The following is a 17,637-nucleotide window of genomic DNA, read 5'->3' on the forward strand; positions in this document are numbered from 1 at the left end:
ACAATAAAATTCTCACGACGTTTTGACTGCAACACAAGTGATTGAGTATTTTGGTATGTGGGTAGAAGCCAGATTTCTCAAGAGAAACTCCACACATACAAGGGGGCGAATGCTCAGAAATGCACACGTACATGCGTACAGCCCTGCTTTGTCACTCCACTGCTGGGTGAGTGCCTCCCTACACCTGCGCAGATCATGCAGATTATTTGACCATACTTCACCACGCTGATAAACGCTGAAGGCATTGGTCATGGACGAATAGAAGCACAGGCTAGATTTGGTTTTAGTTTGTCTGTTAAACCTGGTTTTCATAGATGGTCACTGACACGCTCTGGCTCAGATACAAATGAATCCCGTCTCTGTGCTGGCCACCCAGAAACGAATAATTATTTTATAATTTTATAATTATGTCTGAGTGTGGGTCCCGCAGCCCGTTACCACTCCGCCACACATTTTGCAGCGATAACTCCATCCAAGCCACCGGCGGAGGATCATGAACAAGTGCACCAAAACAAACCAAACCTCGAGTAACACAAGGGGGTCCAATGACTCGACTAACATGATCAACAGGGTCAACGGAATACAAATAACTTGACGCTAATCCTGACGGAATTTTTTTTTTTACTATTTACTTATATTTCACAATCAGGGAAAGCATTTTTAAGGGAGAGTTAAGACGGATGCTGAGCCCTGTCGGTGACCAGCTATGACGAGCAGGTTAAACGCGAATCCTAAACCCTAGTTTGTTCACAGCGGTCATCGAGATGCTGCTGCTCGGATATAAATTAACCCAAACACTTTCACACAACGCCGAACGCGCCCATTGAATCGCGCTTTCTGGGCGGTCGAGGACGATCTACTTTCTTGAGTTGCGTGGCCGAGCGGTGTGGGAATTCTGAGTATATGTGCGGAATGAAATGTCCTGTTCATGGGATGACTGCAGGCTTATCTTATAGTTGCAAATGTCATTCCAATTTGCTTCGTTTATTTATTCCCCGTAACATAAAACGGTAATTCCTCGCTTCATGCGGCACTTTCCAAAAACGCATCTACCACGTTTCCATCTCCGTTTCTAAGGCTTTCTTCATAAACGGGCCGTGACCACCCATACATCCGCTAAGGGGCAGGGGTACAACGAATTCCAGGGTGCAACACTGGCGAATGGCCCAAACGACCCACACGTTACGGGTCATCCTCCCCTATGAGTTCTGCAAACTGTGTTAGGCAGCCGCCCAGCCATCGAGGTGTTGGGGCCAAATGAAACCCAACCCCCCATCGCGCTTCATTATTTGAAGGAAGAGCGAACAGAGGTGTTGCCTCTGGAGCTCCAAGGGGCATAATCCCTGCCCCTCGCACCCTTGCCTGCCCCTCCAGAATGAACCGGAACCTCAAAACGGTGTCTGGTTCGATCCCTGGTCTCTGTCGCTGCCTTACTTTGCGTTTCCGCCACCATGAAAAGGGCTAAGACAACTGCAGACAAAAGGACAGTTCTCTCACTCCTCATCATATTGTGCCACAGCTGCTTGGGGCCCCTTGTCAAAATACACAGCCTTCACTCAAACAGCAGCAGACCCAGTTATGCCATAAGGGACTGTAGAGCCCGAAAACCTTTCAACCACAGCGTGAACGGCCTCGCCATCACTGAGGACGCCATGGACCTGGCACTCGAGTGGAAAAGGAGAGGTACAGGCACAAGCCCCAGTCGGTGTTCTTTAGGGGCAGACTGCTCTCCTTTGGACAGAGGCTTCTGCGCAAGTTTTCTACAATAGGCTACATGTGCCGGCCTGCAAGGACATCGCGACCGCCCAATAGAGCTTCTTACTCTTCTTCTATGCCGCCTTGTCCCGTGCCACCGGGAGAACGATGGCCAGGTCCTCTGACTTGTGTGGCATAATTCGCCTAACCAGAGCCGCGTCGAACAGAGGCAGCACCATGACGGGTTCTTACTGGCCCTCCGTGAATGCTTACTGCTTCTCCAACGCCTTGCTTATTGTAGCATACCTGGGTCCTTGGCATCACTGGGGGGCCCTTGCTCATGCCGTGGCCATGATCTTTTGCCACCAAATTTTGAGCCTCCGTGAGATCTTTGCTTTCGATCTCGTGCAGCAAGGGCACTTGCACCGATTGCAGTCCTCGCGTTTGTGGTCCGTGCCCCACGGAGTGAAAACACTAATTCAGATCTCTCCGTTTTATCAGCGATCCGCACTCCTCGCACCTGCGTGCACGCACAGCCATTTACCCCGCTGCACCGCTCTCACACATGCACTCTTCTTGAGCACCGGTGCGCCTAATGGCTGTGTGCCTGCCGAGTGACATTTATACATATGTGCGTATGTATGTTGAACATCTTTCGAACTGTACGTAGACAACAGCACTAATCGGAGGTGCGGGGAAAGGACAACAAATAATAATAATTATTTGCATACACGACAGCTTCAATGCGATATTTTTTTTTTTTTCACTCTTTCAAAAATACATTTAAATTATATATTTGCTCCTTGCTAGGTTGTGAACATTCAATGGTGGACACTTACGCGGTGGCTTTGTACATCCCAGGCTAAAATATGGCCTACCTAGATGAACACTAATCGCAGTTAAAACGACTGGATTATGTTTTAGTTTTTCTGAGAAGCATCGGCTCAGGAAACGTTTTAACGCCACTAAGATGGCGGCAGAGGGGTCCGTGGGGTGCGGGGGGGGTTCCCTCCCCTCTCCGCAGCAGAGGGGAGGGGGCAGGCCCCCCCATAAATACACAATAATTAAATACAATTATTATAAGCACCTGGGTGCTTGCCACAGAGACGGTGTTCATTTGTAATCGAGCCGGAGCGTGTCATTGACCACTGTATGAACCACATTGGATTTTTCTGCGCTGGCCTCCAGTGTCCCACCATGTAACACCACAGAGACCCATTGCATCCTGTTTGTGCGTTATGTTCGTCTGTCTCAGTCCTATTTCAGGCCAAAACCTGATGAGCATCCAAGATCTAACAGGAACAGATAAATCATGGGTGATTTTGTCATGTACATATACAGGTCAGGTACCTTGTACTGAATGCAACTTTCTAGACCTGCAGGAGGACAACTCTTACTAATTAATGCATCTTCTAAAACTATTAATTTGGGACTTTGAATCCAACACCTTCCAAGTGGATCACAAAGCCTCTGCCAATTAACACGTTTTTATCTTGTTTCATTTTTGATTTCTGGTTTTCCCTGCCGACTGCTCTGAAGGTGGTCTGACCACTCAGCCGATGGATGAATGCAAATAAATTATACAATTATTATGGAAGACAAACAAGAGCTGACATTTAGGAGAAACCATTTTACAAACCCCCTGAACCCCATTCAATAACCCAGTTCAAAAGCATGCACAATGCCAGTAGATATGGGCAACTTACTGTCTTGTCTGAACGGGGGAGGCAGGCGAGTCGGGCGAGATGCCGTCCCTCTGAGCGGACTCCTCCACCAGCACCTCTCCTCCAGGAGGGCATGCATCGCGCTGGCCAATCACTGAACCGTCCTGCGGCTTCACACCCATCCTTGCTGGACCCGCTAGTGCCCCGGCCAGCTTCCTGTGTGCGAAGACTCCCGGAAGCAGCACCTCCGCTCTGCTCACGCCCGGTTTTGCAGGCGCTTTTGCCATCGCAGTGGACCCGGTGGCTGTTCCGGCGACAGACTTCTGCGAATCCTTCACCGAAATAACCACCACCGGGTCGGTGCGCCGCACCGCAGCAGGCTTCCCATCCGTCGCCGGTCCCAAAGCGGATGCTCTCGCAAGCCTCGCAGCGTCATGCTCCGCTGAGGGCTTGGCTTGGCGTGTGGCTGTCGCGCCCGCTCCTGGCGGCTCCGACGCTCTGTCGCTCGACTTGCTGGTACGTTCCATGGCAGACTTCGCGCGCTCGGCAAGAACCACCACCTCCATGCCGAGCGCCATTCCAGCCGTTGCCGGAGTCTCCGTCTGTCCACCCGAGCTGCCAATGCGCTCTACCCGAGGCGCCGATGTCGTCGCGCCTCCTTCTGCCGCCGCCGCCGCTTTCTCACGATTGCGCTCAGGCACAGGCAGGTCCGTCTGGAGGACAGCCGCTCGACCGTCTGCACGAGCGCCGGCTCGAGTGCCAGGCCGCGCCCCGGGCCGGGCGGTGGGCCGCGTACTCGTTCGTGCCGCGTCACTCCCCCGCGTTACCGCACGTGCATCCTTCTCGCTTGATGCCTGAGAGCCAGCGGGCGAGTAGTCGGCCCGTCTCTCATCAGCCCGTCTCTCGGCCTGCGCAGCTGCCCGGGTGCCAGTCCGCATGCCTGCCTTTGTGTCCGCACTTACATCCGACCGCATGTTGGAGCGCGTACCAGCGCGGGTGCCCATCTGTGCGTCCCGATCGGCCGACGCTGCTGCACCTGTCTGCTTGGCTGCCTGCCCCTCTCTCTGCATGTCCTTTGGTACCTTCTGCGCGCCTTCCCTCACGTCCCTCTGCGTTTTATGCATTCCAGACTGCGTGGCTCTTTCCGTTCTCGATGTACCAGCCTGCCCTTTTGACACGACGGACTGCGTAACCTTCTGCGAGCTACCCTGGGCGTCAGTCCGCTTCGTGTCTGCCCGCTGTGCGTCGGTACGCGGCGCGCCGGGGTTCGCGCTCTTGCGAGTTTCTCGCTGGGTGTCATCCCGCGCGCTTGCCTGCAAACACTTCGCCGCGTCTTCTCGCGTCGTTTTGCGCGTTTCCGGTCGTACGCTCCTCTGCGCTTCCATCCGTTGCGTTCCTAGTCGTACTTCCGTGTGCAGGGCCATCCGCGGATCCCCCAAATGCTTCGGCACCTGCTTGTCCGAGAGGGCTACCCTTGGCTCTCTGCTCATGCGGGTCTCTGCCGGGGCGGCATCCGCCAGAGACGACTCGGCACGTGTGGCCACATTTAGCGTCGGAACATTGAGCTGCCCGACCGCTGCCTTCTTCCGTGCTCCCTCTTCCGTGCCAACTCGCGTCTCTCCATGCGTGCCCGTCTGGGTGTCCTTTTGTGTAGGCGACTGGCTGCCTGCCTGGATGCATTCTTGCATGTCTGCTTTAGTCACGGTTGGTGCACCTACCTGTGCACCTGCTGGCACATCCGTTGGTGTGTTTGTAGGCCCACCTGCTGACACGGCCCCCTCTGGTATGGCTCCCTGTGCACCTGTCTGTGCACTTGTTGGCATGTCTTCAGGTGCGTCTGCCTGTGTGTTTGTTGGCACATCAATTTTCATGTCAGTCGGTGTTTGTGTCTGCGAAACTGTTGGCGCATCTGCCGACGCATCTGCCAGCGCGTCTATTTGCAGGTCGACTGGCACAATTGTCTCTGCGCCTGTTTGCGTGCGTGTTTCCTCATCCACATTTGTGTTCAACTCTGCAGTGTCTTCCATCGCTCTCACCTGTGTGGCTGCCTGTGCTTCTGTTTGCACGTCCACCTGTGCTTCCACCAGTGTGTCCGATGCCCTACCTTCCACTACACCCGCTTGCCCATGCATCTCTTCCTTTGTCAACCTGTCCACTTGAGTGTTCTCTTGTGACCGGGTCTCTCTCTGCGTGTCGTCCAGGGCTTGGCCAACTGCATGCATCTGCTTATCTGGCTGTGTATGCGTTTCCACAACCGATTCCTCTGGTAGGGGCGTGTTGTCTCCCTCTGTTTTCACCATCATGACCGGATGTGCATCAGACTGTGTGTCAACCTTTAATTCTGTCTGTTTGTCTATCTGTGTATTAACCTGTTTGTCTATCTCTGTATTCACCTGTATTTCTTTCTTAATGTCTTCGTTGTTCTGTATGTCCACATTTGTGTCCACCCGTTTATCTGCCTGCAAGTCTGCCTGCGTGTCAACTTGTGTGTCCATTTGTGGGTCTACTTGTGATTCTATCCCTACACGCACTCCGGCTTGCGTTTTATCCTGCACCATTGTCTCTTTCTGTACGTCAAACTGTCCCTCTCCCTGTGCCTGTTCATCTGCCTCTACAACCGTGTTGGCCTGTACAACCACCTGTGCCTGGGTGCACACTGGCATGTCATCATGCACCTGTCTCTCCACCTGTTTGCCCGTCTGCCCCTGCACATCTGCCTGTGCCTCCGCATTCGCCTGTGAATTTGCGTGTGTCTCGGCGATCATCTTCTCCTCCACCATTTCAACATGCGTGTCTGCCTGCACTTGTACGTCTGCCGGTGCTGGAGCGTCCGCTTTCGTTCCTTCCTGTGATGTTGCCTGCGTGTCTGCTTGCGCTTCTGTCTGTGGCTGTGTGTGCACGTCTGCCTGGGGCTCGTTCTGTGCTGCCGTTTCCACCTTTGCTTGCGTGGCTGCCTGCATATTTGCCTGTGCGTCTGCCTGTATATTTGCCTGTGAATCCACCTGCGCGCTTACGCTCACCGGCGACAACTTCACCTGTGTTTCTATGTCTGCGGGTGCATCTTCCTGTGCCTGTGTGTCCGTCGATACATCTGCTTTTGTCTCTGCGTTCGTCTGTGTGTCTTTGTGCATGTCAGCCTGCGCCTGTACATCCGCCTGCAAGGATGCCTGCACATTGTCCTCAGAAGCCGTTGGAACCGTAACTTTCACTTGAACAGCTTGCACGGGACTGCTGAGTACTCCGCCATTGGACTTCCCTGCGAGTTCTGGGCTAGCGGGCGATTCGTTGATGGTACAGTGCTCCACTTCCGTCTCCGTCTTAGCACCAGGACCATCACCAACAGCCGGGTCTTCCACAAAAGGTGTCACTTCACCCGCAGCCTCCGTCAGCACTACTGCTGTTGGAGAAATATCAACACCAGACACAGCTACGCCGCCCTCCTCCACCAATACAGTATCCCCCCCTTCTGTGCTTGCTGCTATTGATGCTATTACTGCGCTAGTGACTATCGTCTCCACAGAATGAAGTTCTTCACTGGCGGATGTGTTGCTTTGGCAGGCTTTCTCCACCTCGTCGCTGCGATGACCGCGGGAACACTGCTCCCCTGTTTTTGATCTTTCTTGCGATGTGGATGCATTGCCATGTGGCTGGCTCGACACGTGCGGGTTCTCCCTCCTGATCGCGTAGGCATGCGTGTCCGAGATGAGCAGTGCGGCCTCTGCTACGCTCGACGCGACCCGTAATCCGTCTTCCACGTGCGGTCGGGGCGATGGCGTCTCGGCGTCCATTTCCACGTGCGCAGGTATCGCGGGCACGGGTGGCTCCGAAGCACTCTCCCTTGCAGAGCTGGACTCCCCAGCCTCATCGCCCGTAATGGAAAATCCCACGGTCAAAGACGCATCGCAGGCGCCCACCTCGCTTTTACTTCCCGACGCGCCACGTTCATCCGTCGTTTCAATGCACACCTCCGAGGCCACCTCCAGGAAAGACTCCGTGTGCTCCTCGGCGGAGTCCGCGCCCGTGCCATCACTCGCGCTTGACGTGACCTTCTGCCCCAAAACGTCACCCCCCTTCGCGGCTTTTGCAATGGCAGACACTTCATTACGCACGTTGTTCGTCGACTCGCTTGCGCCTGGAGCCGGCGCCGTCAGGCTCCCAACCTGTTCTCCATCCGCAACGACCTGCGCGGCTGGAGCAGCATCCGTTGTTCCCGCAACATTTCCCACAGGTGCCGTGCCACAAGCTTCCTTCGATTTAACCGTTGCTTCAGCGCTTTCAGGTGCTGTTAACCCTGATGAAGCCTCGCCCTCCATTCCAACGGCAGTGGCTGGGCTGGTCTCTACGATTGGCACGTTTTCGTTGGCCGTGAGCCCGGCGCCAGCGCAGCGCGCATCATCATCCTGTGGAGGTCTTTTGGACTCGTCCGCATCCGCTGTTCTCCCGTGTGGATTTAAATCTGCGCCCAAAGTATCTTTCACAGCAGAGTCAGTGCCGTTAACCTTCAATCCATCACCACAATCTGGAACCACGGACGGAGCCGTCACAACAACTGATCCGGCCACGATCTCCGACGCAGCCGACGCATCACGTGGCTCCGCTTCAAGTGACTTGGCGTTTTCTTCTTCAGCTACAATCTGCTCCTTTTTGACCATTTCTGTAACAAGTGATGACGACATGGCAACCTCCTCTGCCAAAGTGGCTTCACATGTGTCGGTGACAGCCTCAGGGTTCAGCTGCTCCGGCTCGCTCGTCCCAGCGCAGGAGATGACAGACTCCCCCCTCGCCTGGCTCACACTCGCACTGGGCACAGACGACGACTCGGATGTGCCACCACACTGGTGAGGCGCAGTTTCGATCGCTCCGCTAGCCACCTCCAAATCGTTAGCGTCCCCTTGACCATCACCACATGCCGCATTGTCTGCCTTCCCCGCTGTTGCATCCTCGTGAGTGGGGCCCATCGATTCCACAGCAACATCCTTGGATTCTGTAACAATCCTCTGCCCAACAGAGAGCTCTTCAGTTGTTTGCATCTCTCCCACCTCAGCTGGTGTGTTAACATCCCCTGCATGCTGCTCCGATTCAATGCGATCAGTGTTAGTTCTTTCACACTCTCTTTCTTCCCCCACTGCACCGACCCCAGCTTCAACGCCGACTCCCAAGCTCGTATTGTTTCCAGATGGCGGTTCGTTGTTTCCGCCTTCGGAATCAATGCAACCACTCTGTAGCCGCTCTACTCCATCTGCGGAGTTCGACGTCTCAGCCAAAGAGTCTTGGCCTCCTGAAGTCCTGGCAGGGCCCTGCGGCCACGTACCGTCGCACTGCTGCTCGCCACCTCCGCTCGCATCGCTGCGCGTGTCTTCCGTCACCTCCTTAGCACTGGCGTCCTCCGATAGAACTGTAGCAGCAGCAACGAGTTGACCTGCGGAGGATGCCGGTGCAGTAGTATCGCAGGTCGACTCCGCTTCGTCAGCGACGTCCCGAGCACCGTCAGGAAGCACCGCTGCCGCCTTTGGCTGTGTGAGAACGTCCGACTCCTTGGCCGTCGCCGAGTCGGTCCCAACGTCGCCGGCTACAGCGGTCTCCTGGGTGGCCGCAACGCGCTCGTCGATGGTCGCCCCTGCCTCGCCGCCCTGGCTCAGCGCCGTGCCGCTCCCCTCCACCACGGAGACCGCGGGGGCAAGCTGTGCGTCCGTGCTGTCCGCTGGGCCACTTGGCTCAAGAGGTTCGGTGCCCTCCGGAGGACTCTCCATTGAAGACATTCTGCAACACGTAAGCAGGCGGGATTCATAAGTTAGTTCGTTCGTACATTCATAGGCGGGAACGCAATAAAATGTGCAATCCGTGGAGTAAACCGAAGAAATTATTGATAAATCTCACGCATCCCTGTGGCCAGGAGAGTCGAGGGCAGAGCACTCAATTCACAACTGAATGCTGATCCCTCCAGGAAATATAAATAAGGAATGATTGCCTCTCATGTGGGCGGTTACATGGGGATAGTGCATTCACTGCTTGCGGAAAAGGCTTATGGTTCGAATTCAGCGACTGCCCGATTATTACTGTGGATGTTAAAAGATCCTCTGACGTAATTTACGAAAATAGGCCATTGTGTGACAGCGTCAGGGTAAAAATTTCCCAAATTTCGAAAAATTGCCTGCAAATTACTCAGTTTGGATTATGCATAGCAACCACTGCACCCGACTGGCAGACAAATGAGCCGAGACTAGTCCACACAAGTTGATCAACTTCTTCCCACAATATTTCCCCCCGCAGCACATCCAGAGCGGAATGCTCCCAAATATTAGTAAGACAATATGGATGTTTTGGATATTCAAAATAATTCCAATTTAACAATCATTTATTCCAAAAATCTTCACCGACGATTAACGCAAATTGAGCAGACCCATATTTTTAACGTTTGAGGAGTGGTTATTATTGAGAATTTATGTTTGGCGTGGAAGGAACCCCAGAGAAAATCCATGGGAGTAGGGGGGGGTAGAACAAAGAAGTTTACAGAGAGACAGCTTGTCAAAAAATTAAGGGAAAAGAATGCTCACAGATGATTACATAACAGATTATTACATTTCATGTAGGAAAATGAGACTACGATGTACCAAAAGACATTGTCTATCGATTCCTACCGGCACCTCACGAACCACCAAGTGGCTGCTTCGAACTCACACAATCTCGCTGCAATCTGCCAATCCGACCCAATCTCACCTAAATATTGCCCAATTGCAAGAGCACATGGCCACCACACCTGGAAATTGTGCAGTCATTTACACACCCATTGCCTTAGGGGGCATCATCGGCAGCGTCATTCCACAATCTCAGTGGTGTCCACAACCCCCCCACCCCTTCCGGGACTGTGTTATACTATTATTCCACAAATGCTCTTAGATAACAATTATCTCTTGAAAAGGAAATATGAGTACTTAATGTTTAAAATGTATGTATGAATGAGCGCATGTAATTTTCTCGTGTGTACATGTATAATTGTCCTTTATTTAACCAGGTGAGATAACGTCATTATTTTAAAGGTAGACCAAGGTAACACTGGTCACATAGGGGGACAGTTAACTTCATGTTTTTGCAGCTGTGGAAACATTTGGACGTTTGGGATTTGAAATACGAGAACCCAACACAATGGATTTCTATTGATTTTCAATTATTAAATGTTGTATGTAATTAGTCATTCGTTCTCGGGATCCTGCACCCACTAGAGGCGCTACATTCATGACAATAAAACAAATATTGCTTCTTGGATCTGATCATGGCCGAAATTGCAGCAATTCATAGAATAGAGAGAAGCAGGCATGAATTACTGGATGTGTACAATTTATTTCTACATAATTTTTGTGAGAGGCAACCTGAGAAGGCAGAGGGAATATATGCATTCCGGGATATTGCCTCAACAACAATTTCAATTTACAAGGCATTTAAATGCAATCACGTCTCAAGATGCTTTGTGAAAATGAAATAAAATAAACGACATTAGGATAGAAGGGCGGAAGGTGGGGGGTCATGGGAAAAGAAATATGAGAGGGAAAACAAAGCAACGCCTTATCACGGTGTGGGACAAAGTAAACTGGGGCCTAGCGTCAGTGGCAGCTGGTACGGCCAGGGCAACGCCGATGCATGGTAGCCACAGTGGCCTGGGGCCCCAATCACCAACAGGCCTCAAAAACCCATATTTATATAGGCTGTACGAACCACACTTGCTGTACTATCGCTTAAAGTCAATGACTTATCATGCTGCTTTCCCATGTCTGATGCACGTAGTCACTCCCTCTTTACGCGACACACCGACCCCGCACCTCGAAGGCACTGCATTACAGGCACGGGTAATCGCCACCACACCTGGGCCACGTTTCTTACAACTGTACATCGGGAAGCGGTTGCGGCCGTGGCAATAACAAAAAATGAATGCACAACGAAACTTTTAACTTTGAGCACCTACCCGAGACTCTATAACCATTACGTCCGCCGCCAAGAGTTATCATTCGACATCTCGTAGGGGTGACGATGACGACGGTGGTCCCGAGGACGCTAGCGACGTTGCCGCCTCCCCGCTCTCGCCTTTACCCCTGGGGCTGGCCGCGTCTCCCATGGCGCGGGCGCCGGGGCCCCACGTCGTTCACGCTGGGCCCGGGGCCCCCATCGCAGGGCTCCGCGGGGGCCCGAGGGGACCGTGCAGTAACGGTCTCCTGCAGTTCCTCCGAGCCGCGAGGTCCCCCTCGCGCTGGCTCGCCTGCGTGCCCTGCAGCTCCTCGCTCTGTCCGAACATGCAAGCAAGCACACACGTCAACCGGTGTTAATTTAGTCAAGCTATTTATTTTAGTCAGTCTTACCTTTGCAGATGAAAACCTGTGGAATTTAGCCAGGTTTTGCAGTGTGGCATTCCCTTCTTCCTGATATCCGTGTTCTCAACTCCTTGCTTTAGACTACTAAGGTAGTTGTGTGATGGTGGCTTTAAGTTAAATCGGTTCCACCTTGTAGAGTAGGATTTTATTCATCCAGTCGGATGATGTGTTTTGGTTTCAATTATGCAATCGGTCACTGTGGCAACTTTATATATTTGATGTTTCTTCCGCATTAAGTGGTGTACAGTCTAAAGAGTCTTCTCATATTAAGATGCTATTAATCCAAAACGTTAATGTCTTCATTGAGTCATTCTTAATAAACAAAAGTTAAAGAACGTAGTGCACTGAAATAAAAAAATGTAGTGCACTCAAATATTAAATGTTTTGTTAGGGGTGCATTTGGTTGAAAAACATGTTCATTAACAAAACGAAACAAAAACTGACAGTGCTAAAAAGAGGAACACATGAATTCAGGAACACACGTAGGATAAAGGCAACATTCAAAATTAAGTCAAATAAGTGGGCTTGGGTAGTAGACATTGTTGGAAGGGATGATGGCCAATGGCCAAAAATAACGACAGAGCGGCAGCCAAGGCGCGGAATGCATACGGGGATTATTACACCCCATAGCCATGAGAAATTATTACAAATTGGGAAGGCCTTCATCTAGCATTGGATTGATCATGCCTGATGATGATGCTGCATCAGTTCATCTAACCCCTGTAGACCACTAGAGACCACTAAAATACAGCACATTGTAAAAAAAAAAGGATTTTGAAAAGATTTAAGACCTCAAATCGTGACAATTCACGTTCCACTTGGTCTGATAAAATGTGGTGTGGTGCCAAGGTATTAAGCGTGTCAAGTGTTTTCGTAGACACATGTATATATAAATCACCTTATCAACATCATCATTATACTTTATTTATAACCAGGTGAGATTCCCACTGAGACAACCAATCTGTTTTCCGAGTGATCCCTTGGAGAAAACACATGGGAACATTGTGCACAGAGGAGACAAGGGAATAAATACACCGGCGTTGAATCCAGCAATGGGTAAAAACAATATAAACATGACAATAAAACGCCCGTGTATATAACGCAGTGGTACGTTCATGGAGATCGGCACCAATATTAAATCTTCGAATATTACTCAAAGCTTATAAGGAAAATAGGGTTAGAGGACAAACATACATTGCATTTAAATAAACATATAAACTGTATGCATGTATGAATGAATACAAATATTGCGTAGTATTATTGCCTTAAGTAACTTGCCTTTAATAATGCTGAACACGAACGTATTTAGCAGTGTGAATGCGACTGACGAAATACATTATTACACGGCATTTAAAGTTCCTGTAATGATGTCACTTCCTTTTTTCGCTAAGGGGCCATGGTTAACGGCAACACAGTTACGTCCATAATCCCAAGCAATTGTTACAGGAGAGCACTCGCGCGTAAACGTTGCAGCAAACGGAGGCCGACTGAGCGGGGCAGTGGAGTCGCGTGGGGGCAACTTTCACGCTCCGACAACCTTCTGCGACCGTCTGGAACGAACGCCCTTCCTACCCGATATAAGGAAGCCGCTGGAGCCATGCACTTTTAACTCATCTAGATTGTTTAAACTAATTTCTTTAAAACTGTTTTTGCCGTTTAGTTTGTTGTCCTTCCCTCCCGCACCTCTGATTAGCACAGTTGGCTACGCACGGTGGAAAAGAAGTTCAACATACGTGCATACAATCCACGCTGCTCCCAAGCTACAGCACGGTAACACTTCTAGTCAGGTAGCAGCGTGCTACCGCTGCACATTTTTTAAAGACGACAAAAAACTCGCCATACATACGCAAAACAGTGAATATAAAGTCCCGTGAATATTAAGGGTTAAATGCATGTGTAAACGTGAAGAAGAGAGCAAATTTATATTCATAAGAATTCAGATGTTGATTTATATATTGCTGCCATGAATGCTGTATGTGTACAATCGTTGAAACTGTGACTACCGTATAATAATGTGATGATTCTATTCAAGATCCAATTTTAGTTTTTTTACACTGTGGGGAAAGTAGCAGCCATTAGTGGCTGCTCAGGTCAGGTGACATGAACACATTACAGACAATACTAGCTTAATTACCCGGCTTCGCCCGGGACTTGGATTCTTGTCTTGTATTAATACACGGCCTACGCAGAGGGTTGGGGGGGGGGTGCGTGACGTCAGAAGGCACACTGCGTGATGCAGCCGCATGCGGGTGACAGATGTGACGTCACCGCTCACTTGCGTGCAAAATATATTGCGCCCCCCCCCCCCCCCCCAAAATACAAAAGTCTATTTTTATACTTTTTGCATTGTGTACAGTCTGGAAGCTACCCACATGCCAAATTTCAAGTTTATTGCATACTCTTTGGTTCTTTTGGTATATAAAATAAAATAAATCACGACGTTTCGGGCACAACACAAGCGTCCGTCATCAGGTGGGAAAGCATGGTCTGCTGCTAACGCAGACTGTTTTAAAAGGTTTGAAATGGGTGTAGCTCAAGGGTCATAAAGAAGTGGCCGGGGCTAGTGATGTTAACGTGAGAAATCAGCATGTAACTGTAAGACAGGAGAGCGGCCTCCTCGACGAGGGCAAGGAAGTTGCATGTCGGGGAGTATGCTAAACATTTCGAACACACATATTCACTAATTTCCCTTTTATATATAGCAACAATTAAAAAAAATGTATTCCTCCATTTGTGATGCTATCCATTACTGTTGAAGTTGGCACATGTTTACCCGTTTTGTCAATGCACTGTGGGCTATGGTGGTTATTAGCCCAAAATTCACAATGCTGGTCAGTGCGATGGCAAATTACACTATAACATTGCTCATGTCTCTCAAATTATCATACCATAATGTTATGAATGTAAATCATAATCAAAAATACATTTGTCAAGGATCGCTTGAATAAAATATATACAATCGAGGGCCGTTGCAAACTGCATCTCTCAATCACCGAGGAACCACAAACGGAAAGAGAGCAGCCAGGTGGGTAAGCCAGCGCCAACAATTTCACAACCTCCGCAGTCCTCTAGATATGAAGATGTCAGCCAAATAATGAGAGTTTATACACGTGGGAGGAAACCGAAGCACGCGGATGAAACCCACACCTGTGTGGGAGCAACGCTCGATTCCATACAGAAGAAACAGATTATATTATTACGCACTTTGCTGGACCACAGGGTATGGCACCTCGACACCCACAGGAAGGGATCTCCGCAAAAAATGTGTGCGATCCACCAATCCTCGCCTCCGCAGCGCTGGGTTACAGGCGTGTGGCCCACCAAACCATTAAACGTGCCCAAAATTGTACAACGTCCAAAAAATTAACCCGTAAAAACAAAGTTTTTCACTATAAATCCTTTATATGCGTGGCGGCTAGAGTCCTCTCGCCCTCTGGCTTGAGATGGCTGCCACCTATGGGTCAGATGATTGTCTGCCAGCATTAAGCAATTGGTAATTAAATACTTTTAAAAAATTCCCTAAACAGTGTAAAATTTAGGAACAAAAAATTTCACGAAAATTAATTGTCACGCACAACGAGTCTGTGTGCAAAATGTCAGCTCGATTGGATCACGGGAAGTGGGTTAAAAAACGACCGAAAGATTTGCACGGTCGTAAGCAAGCAAAAGCAAGCACGCAAGCACACAAGCAAGCAAGCAAGCGAACTTAATATAAAGGATTTTAAAAAATGACCGTCGTACGTAACATACGCAAGTTATTTGTAAGGTCAGACACAGCACACCGCTTGTCATACATGCACTGTGCATGACACACAACTGCAAAGGCTTTTAAATTAAGGACCCAGCATGGACCACTGGTAGGTCCAGAAATTGCTCCAAAAACCACACGCTGGTTCTGTTTTGGCCATGCCTACATTGTGCACTACACTGGTTTCTTTAATAAGACATGAAAAAAAACGTTGCCGATTCTGTTAAGTTAATTGCTCAGTCCACAGGGATATTCTTGGCAACTAAACTGTAACTCCAAATGTATCAGAAACAAAAAGAATATCCATCACATTATTTATGTATCATCCCCGCTAACTAACTTCATTTTACAAATGGAATCTATACTTGGCAGTCATTTACGTAAATGTTTTATACAATACTCTTGCATACAAATGTAACATCATGCTTCAATAAAAGTGCGCAAAAAAATGATAAAAACGCACGCCGTGAATTACACCGAGATACAGAATCAAGGAACACATTGCTCAGAAGACGAATCACAGACTTCATATTTACAATAAACAAAAGTAAATGGGATTGGGCAGCACACCTCAGGAGAAGGATTGATGGTCTATAGTCAGATAGGATGATGGCAAAAGGACGAGACTGGTGACTGAATCGCAGGCAAAGAGTAGAATACGCCGGTCATCCAAGAGGATGGCATGGGGAGGCCTTGACCCAAGCAGTGGGTAGACAACGGCTGACGATGTTTCAATGATTACAAAGTAGGATCACATTTTCATAATTTTTTAGGCCTCGCATACACTTCCTCAATAATTTTCTTTACAGTTTATGTTTTGGTCTGCGGTATAAAATGTGCTTCGTGGCCATCTGGAGACGACAGACTGAGTTGCATTGCGCCGCCAGTCTGGGGCGTTTCCAAACGCACGCACTTTAAAGCTTTACCCATTTTAATCTTTCATGCATCGCACGCAAAGGGATCTAATTGGAATGTGCTGGAGACTGCGGCTTCGGAATCCCACGACTCTGTGAACCACAATTTTCCCGACACCGTGTCTCATATCCACCACCAGCCAAGCATGGTTACTGCATCCCTTCATTCCCACACTGCATTACTCCCAATATCCTGATGAACCAGCAAGGTGAGTTTGCTCATCACCCTCCAAAGCCATCCTTTCCCTTCCACATGAGAAGTGGCAATTTACCTGTGCCGGGTGCACCTTGCAAGGCATGGTCCCTGTTTCTGATGGAGAAAAGTAAAAGCTAAAGCTGCATCCCCTGAAATTGCTTGCTCAGACCACAGCTGTCAGAAGAGCCTCCACTAGAGCAGGTTCTGGAGCCCTCTCTACAGCACATTTGGCCTAATCTTCCATTGTGTTAAAGGTTTGCCAACTAAATAAAGTAAAACCCATAGGGACATGTTTATTCAATTATTAACATGCAATATTACCCTCAAAATGAATCTATTAATTACATATAGTACATTTATATAACACCAGTTTAGCGTATATAGATAATTAATACCATTACTGATTATATTTGCATAATCCACAAGGGAAATAAATGTATTGCTGTGTGAATCAAATTGTGACAGATCATCGTGTGGTGGTGAGGAAGCAAGTTATTACAACCCGATGTGTTGTTTATTTGTATTAATGTAGGGAGGTGGGGTGGGGTAGCTTTTGTAAAATGCAGAAAGATTACCCCCTTTTGCGAGTATTATGAGGTTTATTCTATAGTGCTGTAAAACTCATTTGCATGCACGAAGGCATATGCTCACACATCTTAGAAGCTGTAAACTGATCAATTCCATCACAATGCCAGGACAAAGCGTTTATATAATAGCAGTGGTACATCAGTACGGTCGGTCAGCAGGCTCTCAAGGCACATCGAGACTGCCGAGTGATTCACTTTCCAAAACGGAGTTGCGTAATCGAGAGAGATATATTTGGTTAAATCAGTAGGGGACGTTTAGTCACACTGGAAGACCCTATGTAAATTGCCAATGGCCAGCTCAGCTGGAAGAGATGTTTATAATCCGCACTCACCTGGTTTTGTCCCTGCTCAAGATTATTTGTACACCTCACATGAATTTGAAAAATCATCGAACAATGTGAGTGAGCCCAATGGGTCAAAGAACTGAGCCGTTACCGCCGAGATCCTGGGCTCAAATCTGGGTAGCCAAGCAT

The 17,637-nt window shown here is 49.4% G+C and overlaps 1 protein-coding gene across 15 annotated transcripts in view; it reads right to left on the minus strand.

The window, feature by feature from the left end:
- The window catches only part of LOC144729166 (histone-lysine N-methyltransferase 2C-like), a 161,118-nt gene that overhangs the window by 110,214 nt on the left and 33,267 nt on the right, over positions 1-17,637 (minus strand). For 12 of the 15 annotated variants that reach the window (XM_078609183.1, XM_078609184.1, XM_078609180.1 and 9 more), the window contains exons 2-3: positions 11,317-11,631; positions 3,402-9,119 (exon numbers count right to left, since the gene is read on the minus strand). In XM_078609183.1, the coding sequence (XP_078465309.1) occupies positions 3,402-9,118 (5,717 nt within the window). In that variant the 5' untranslated portion in view covers position 9,119; positions 11,317-11,631. Of the gene's footprint in view, positions 1-3,401; positions 9,120-11,316; positions 11,632-13,853; positions 13,901-17,637 lie in introns of all 15 variants that reach the window. The other 3 variants (XM_078609173.1, XM_078609187.1, XM_078609174.1) reach the window with 3 other exon arrangements.

The sequence above is a fragment of the Lampetra planeri genome, chromosome 31, assembly GCF_965212315.1.
Source record: "Lampetra planeri chromosome 31, kcLamPlan1.2.h2, whole genome shotgun sequence".
In the NCBI taxonomy this organism is placed as follows: domain Eukaryota; kingdom Metazoa; phylum Chordata; class Hyperoartia; order Petromyzontiformes; family Petromyzontidae; genus Lampetra; species Lampetra planeri.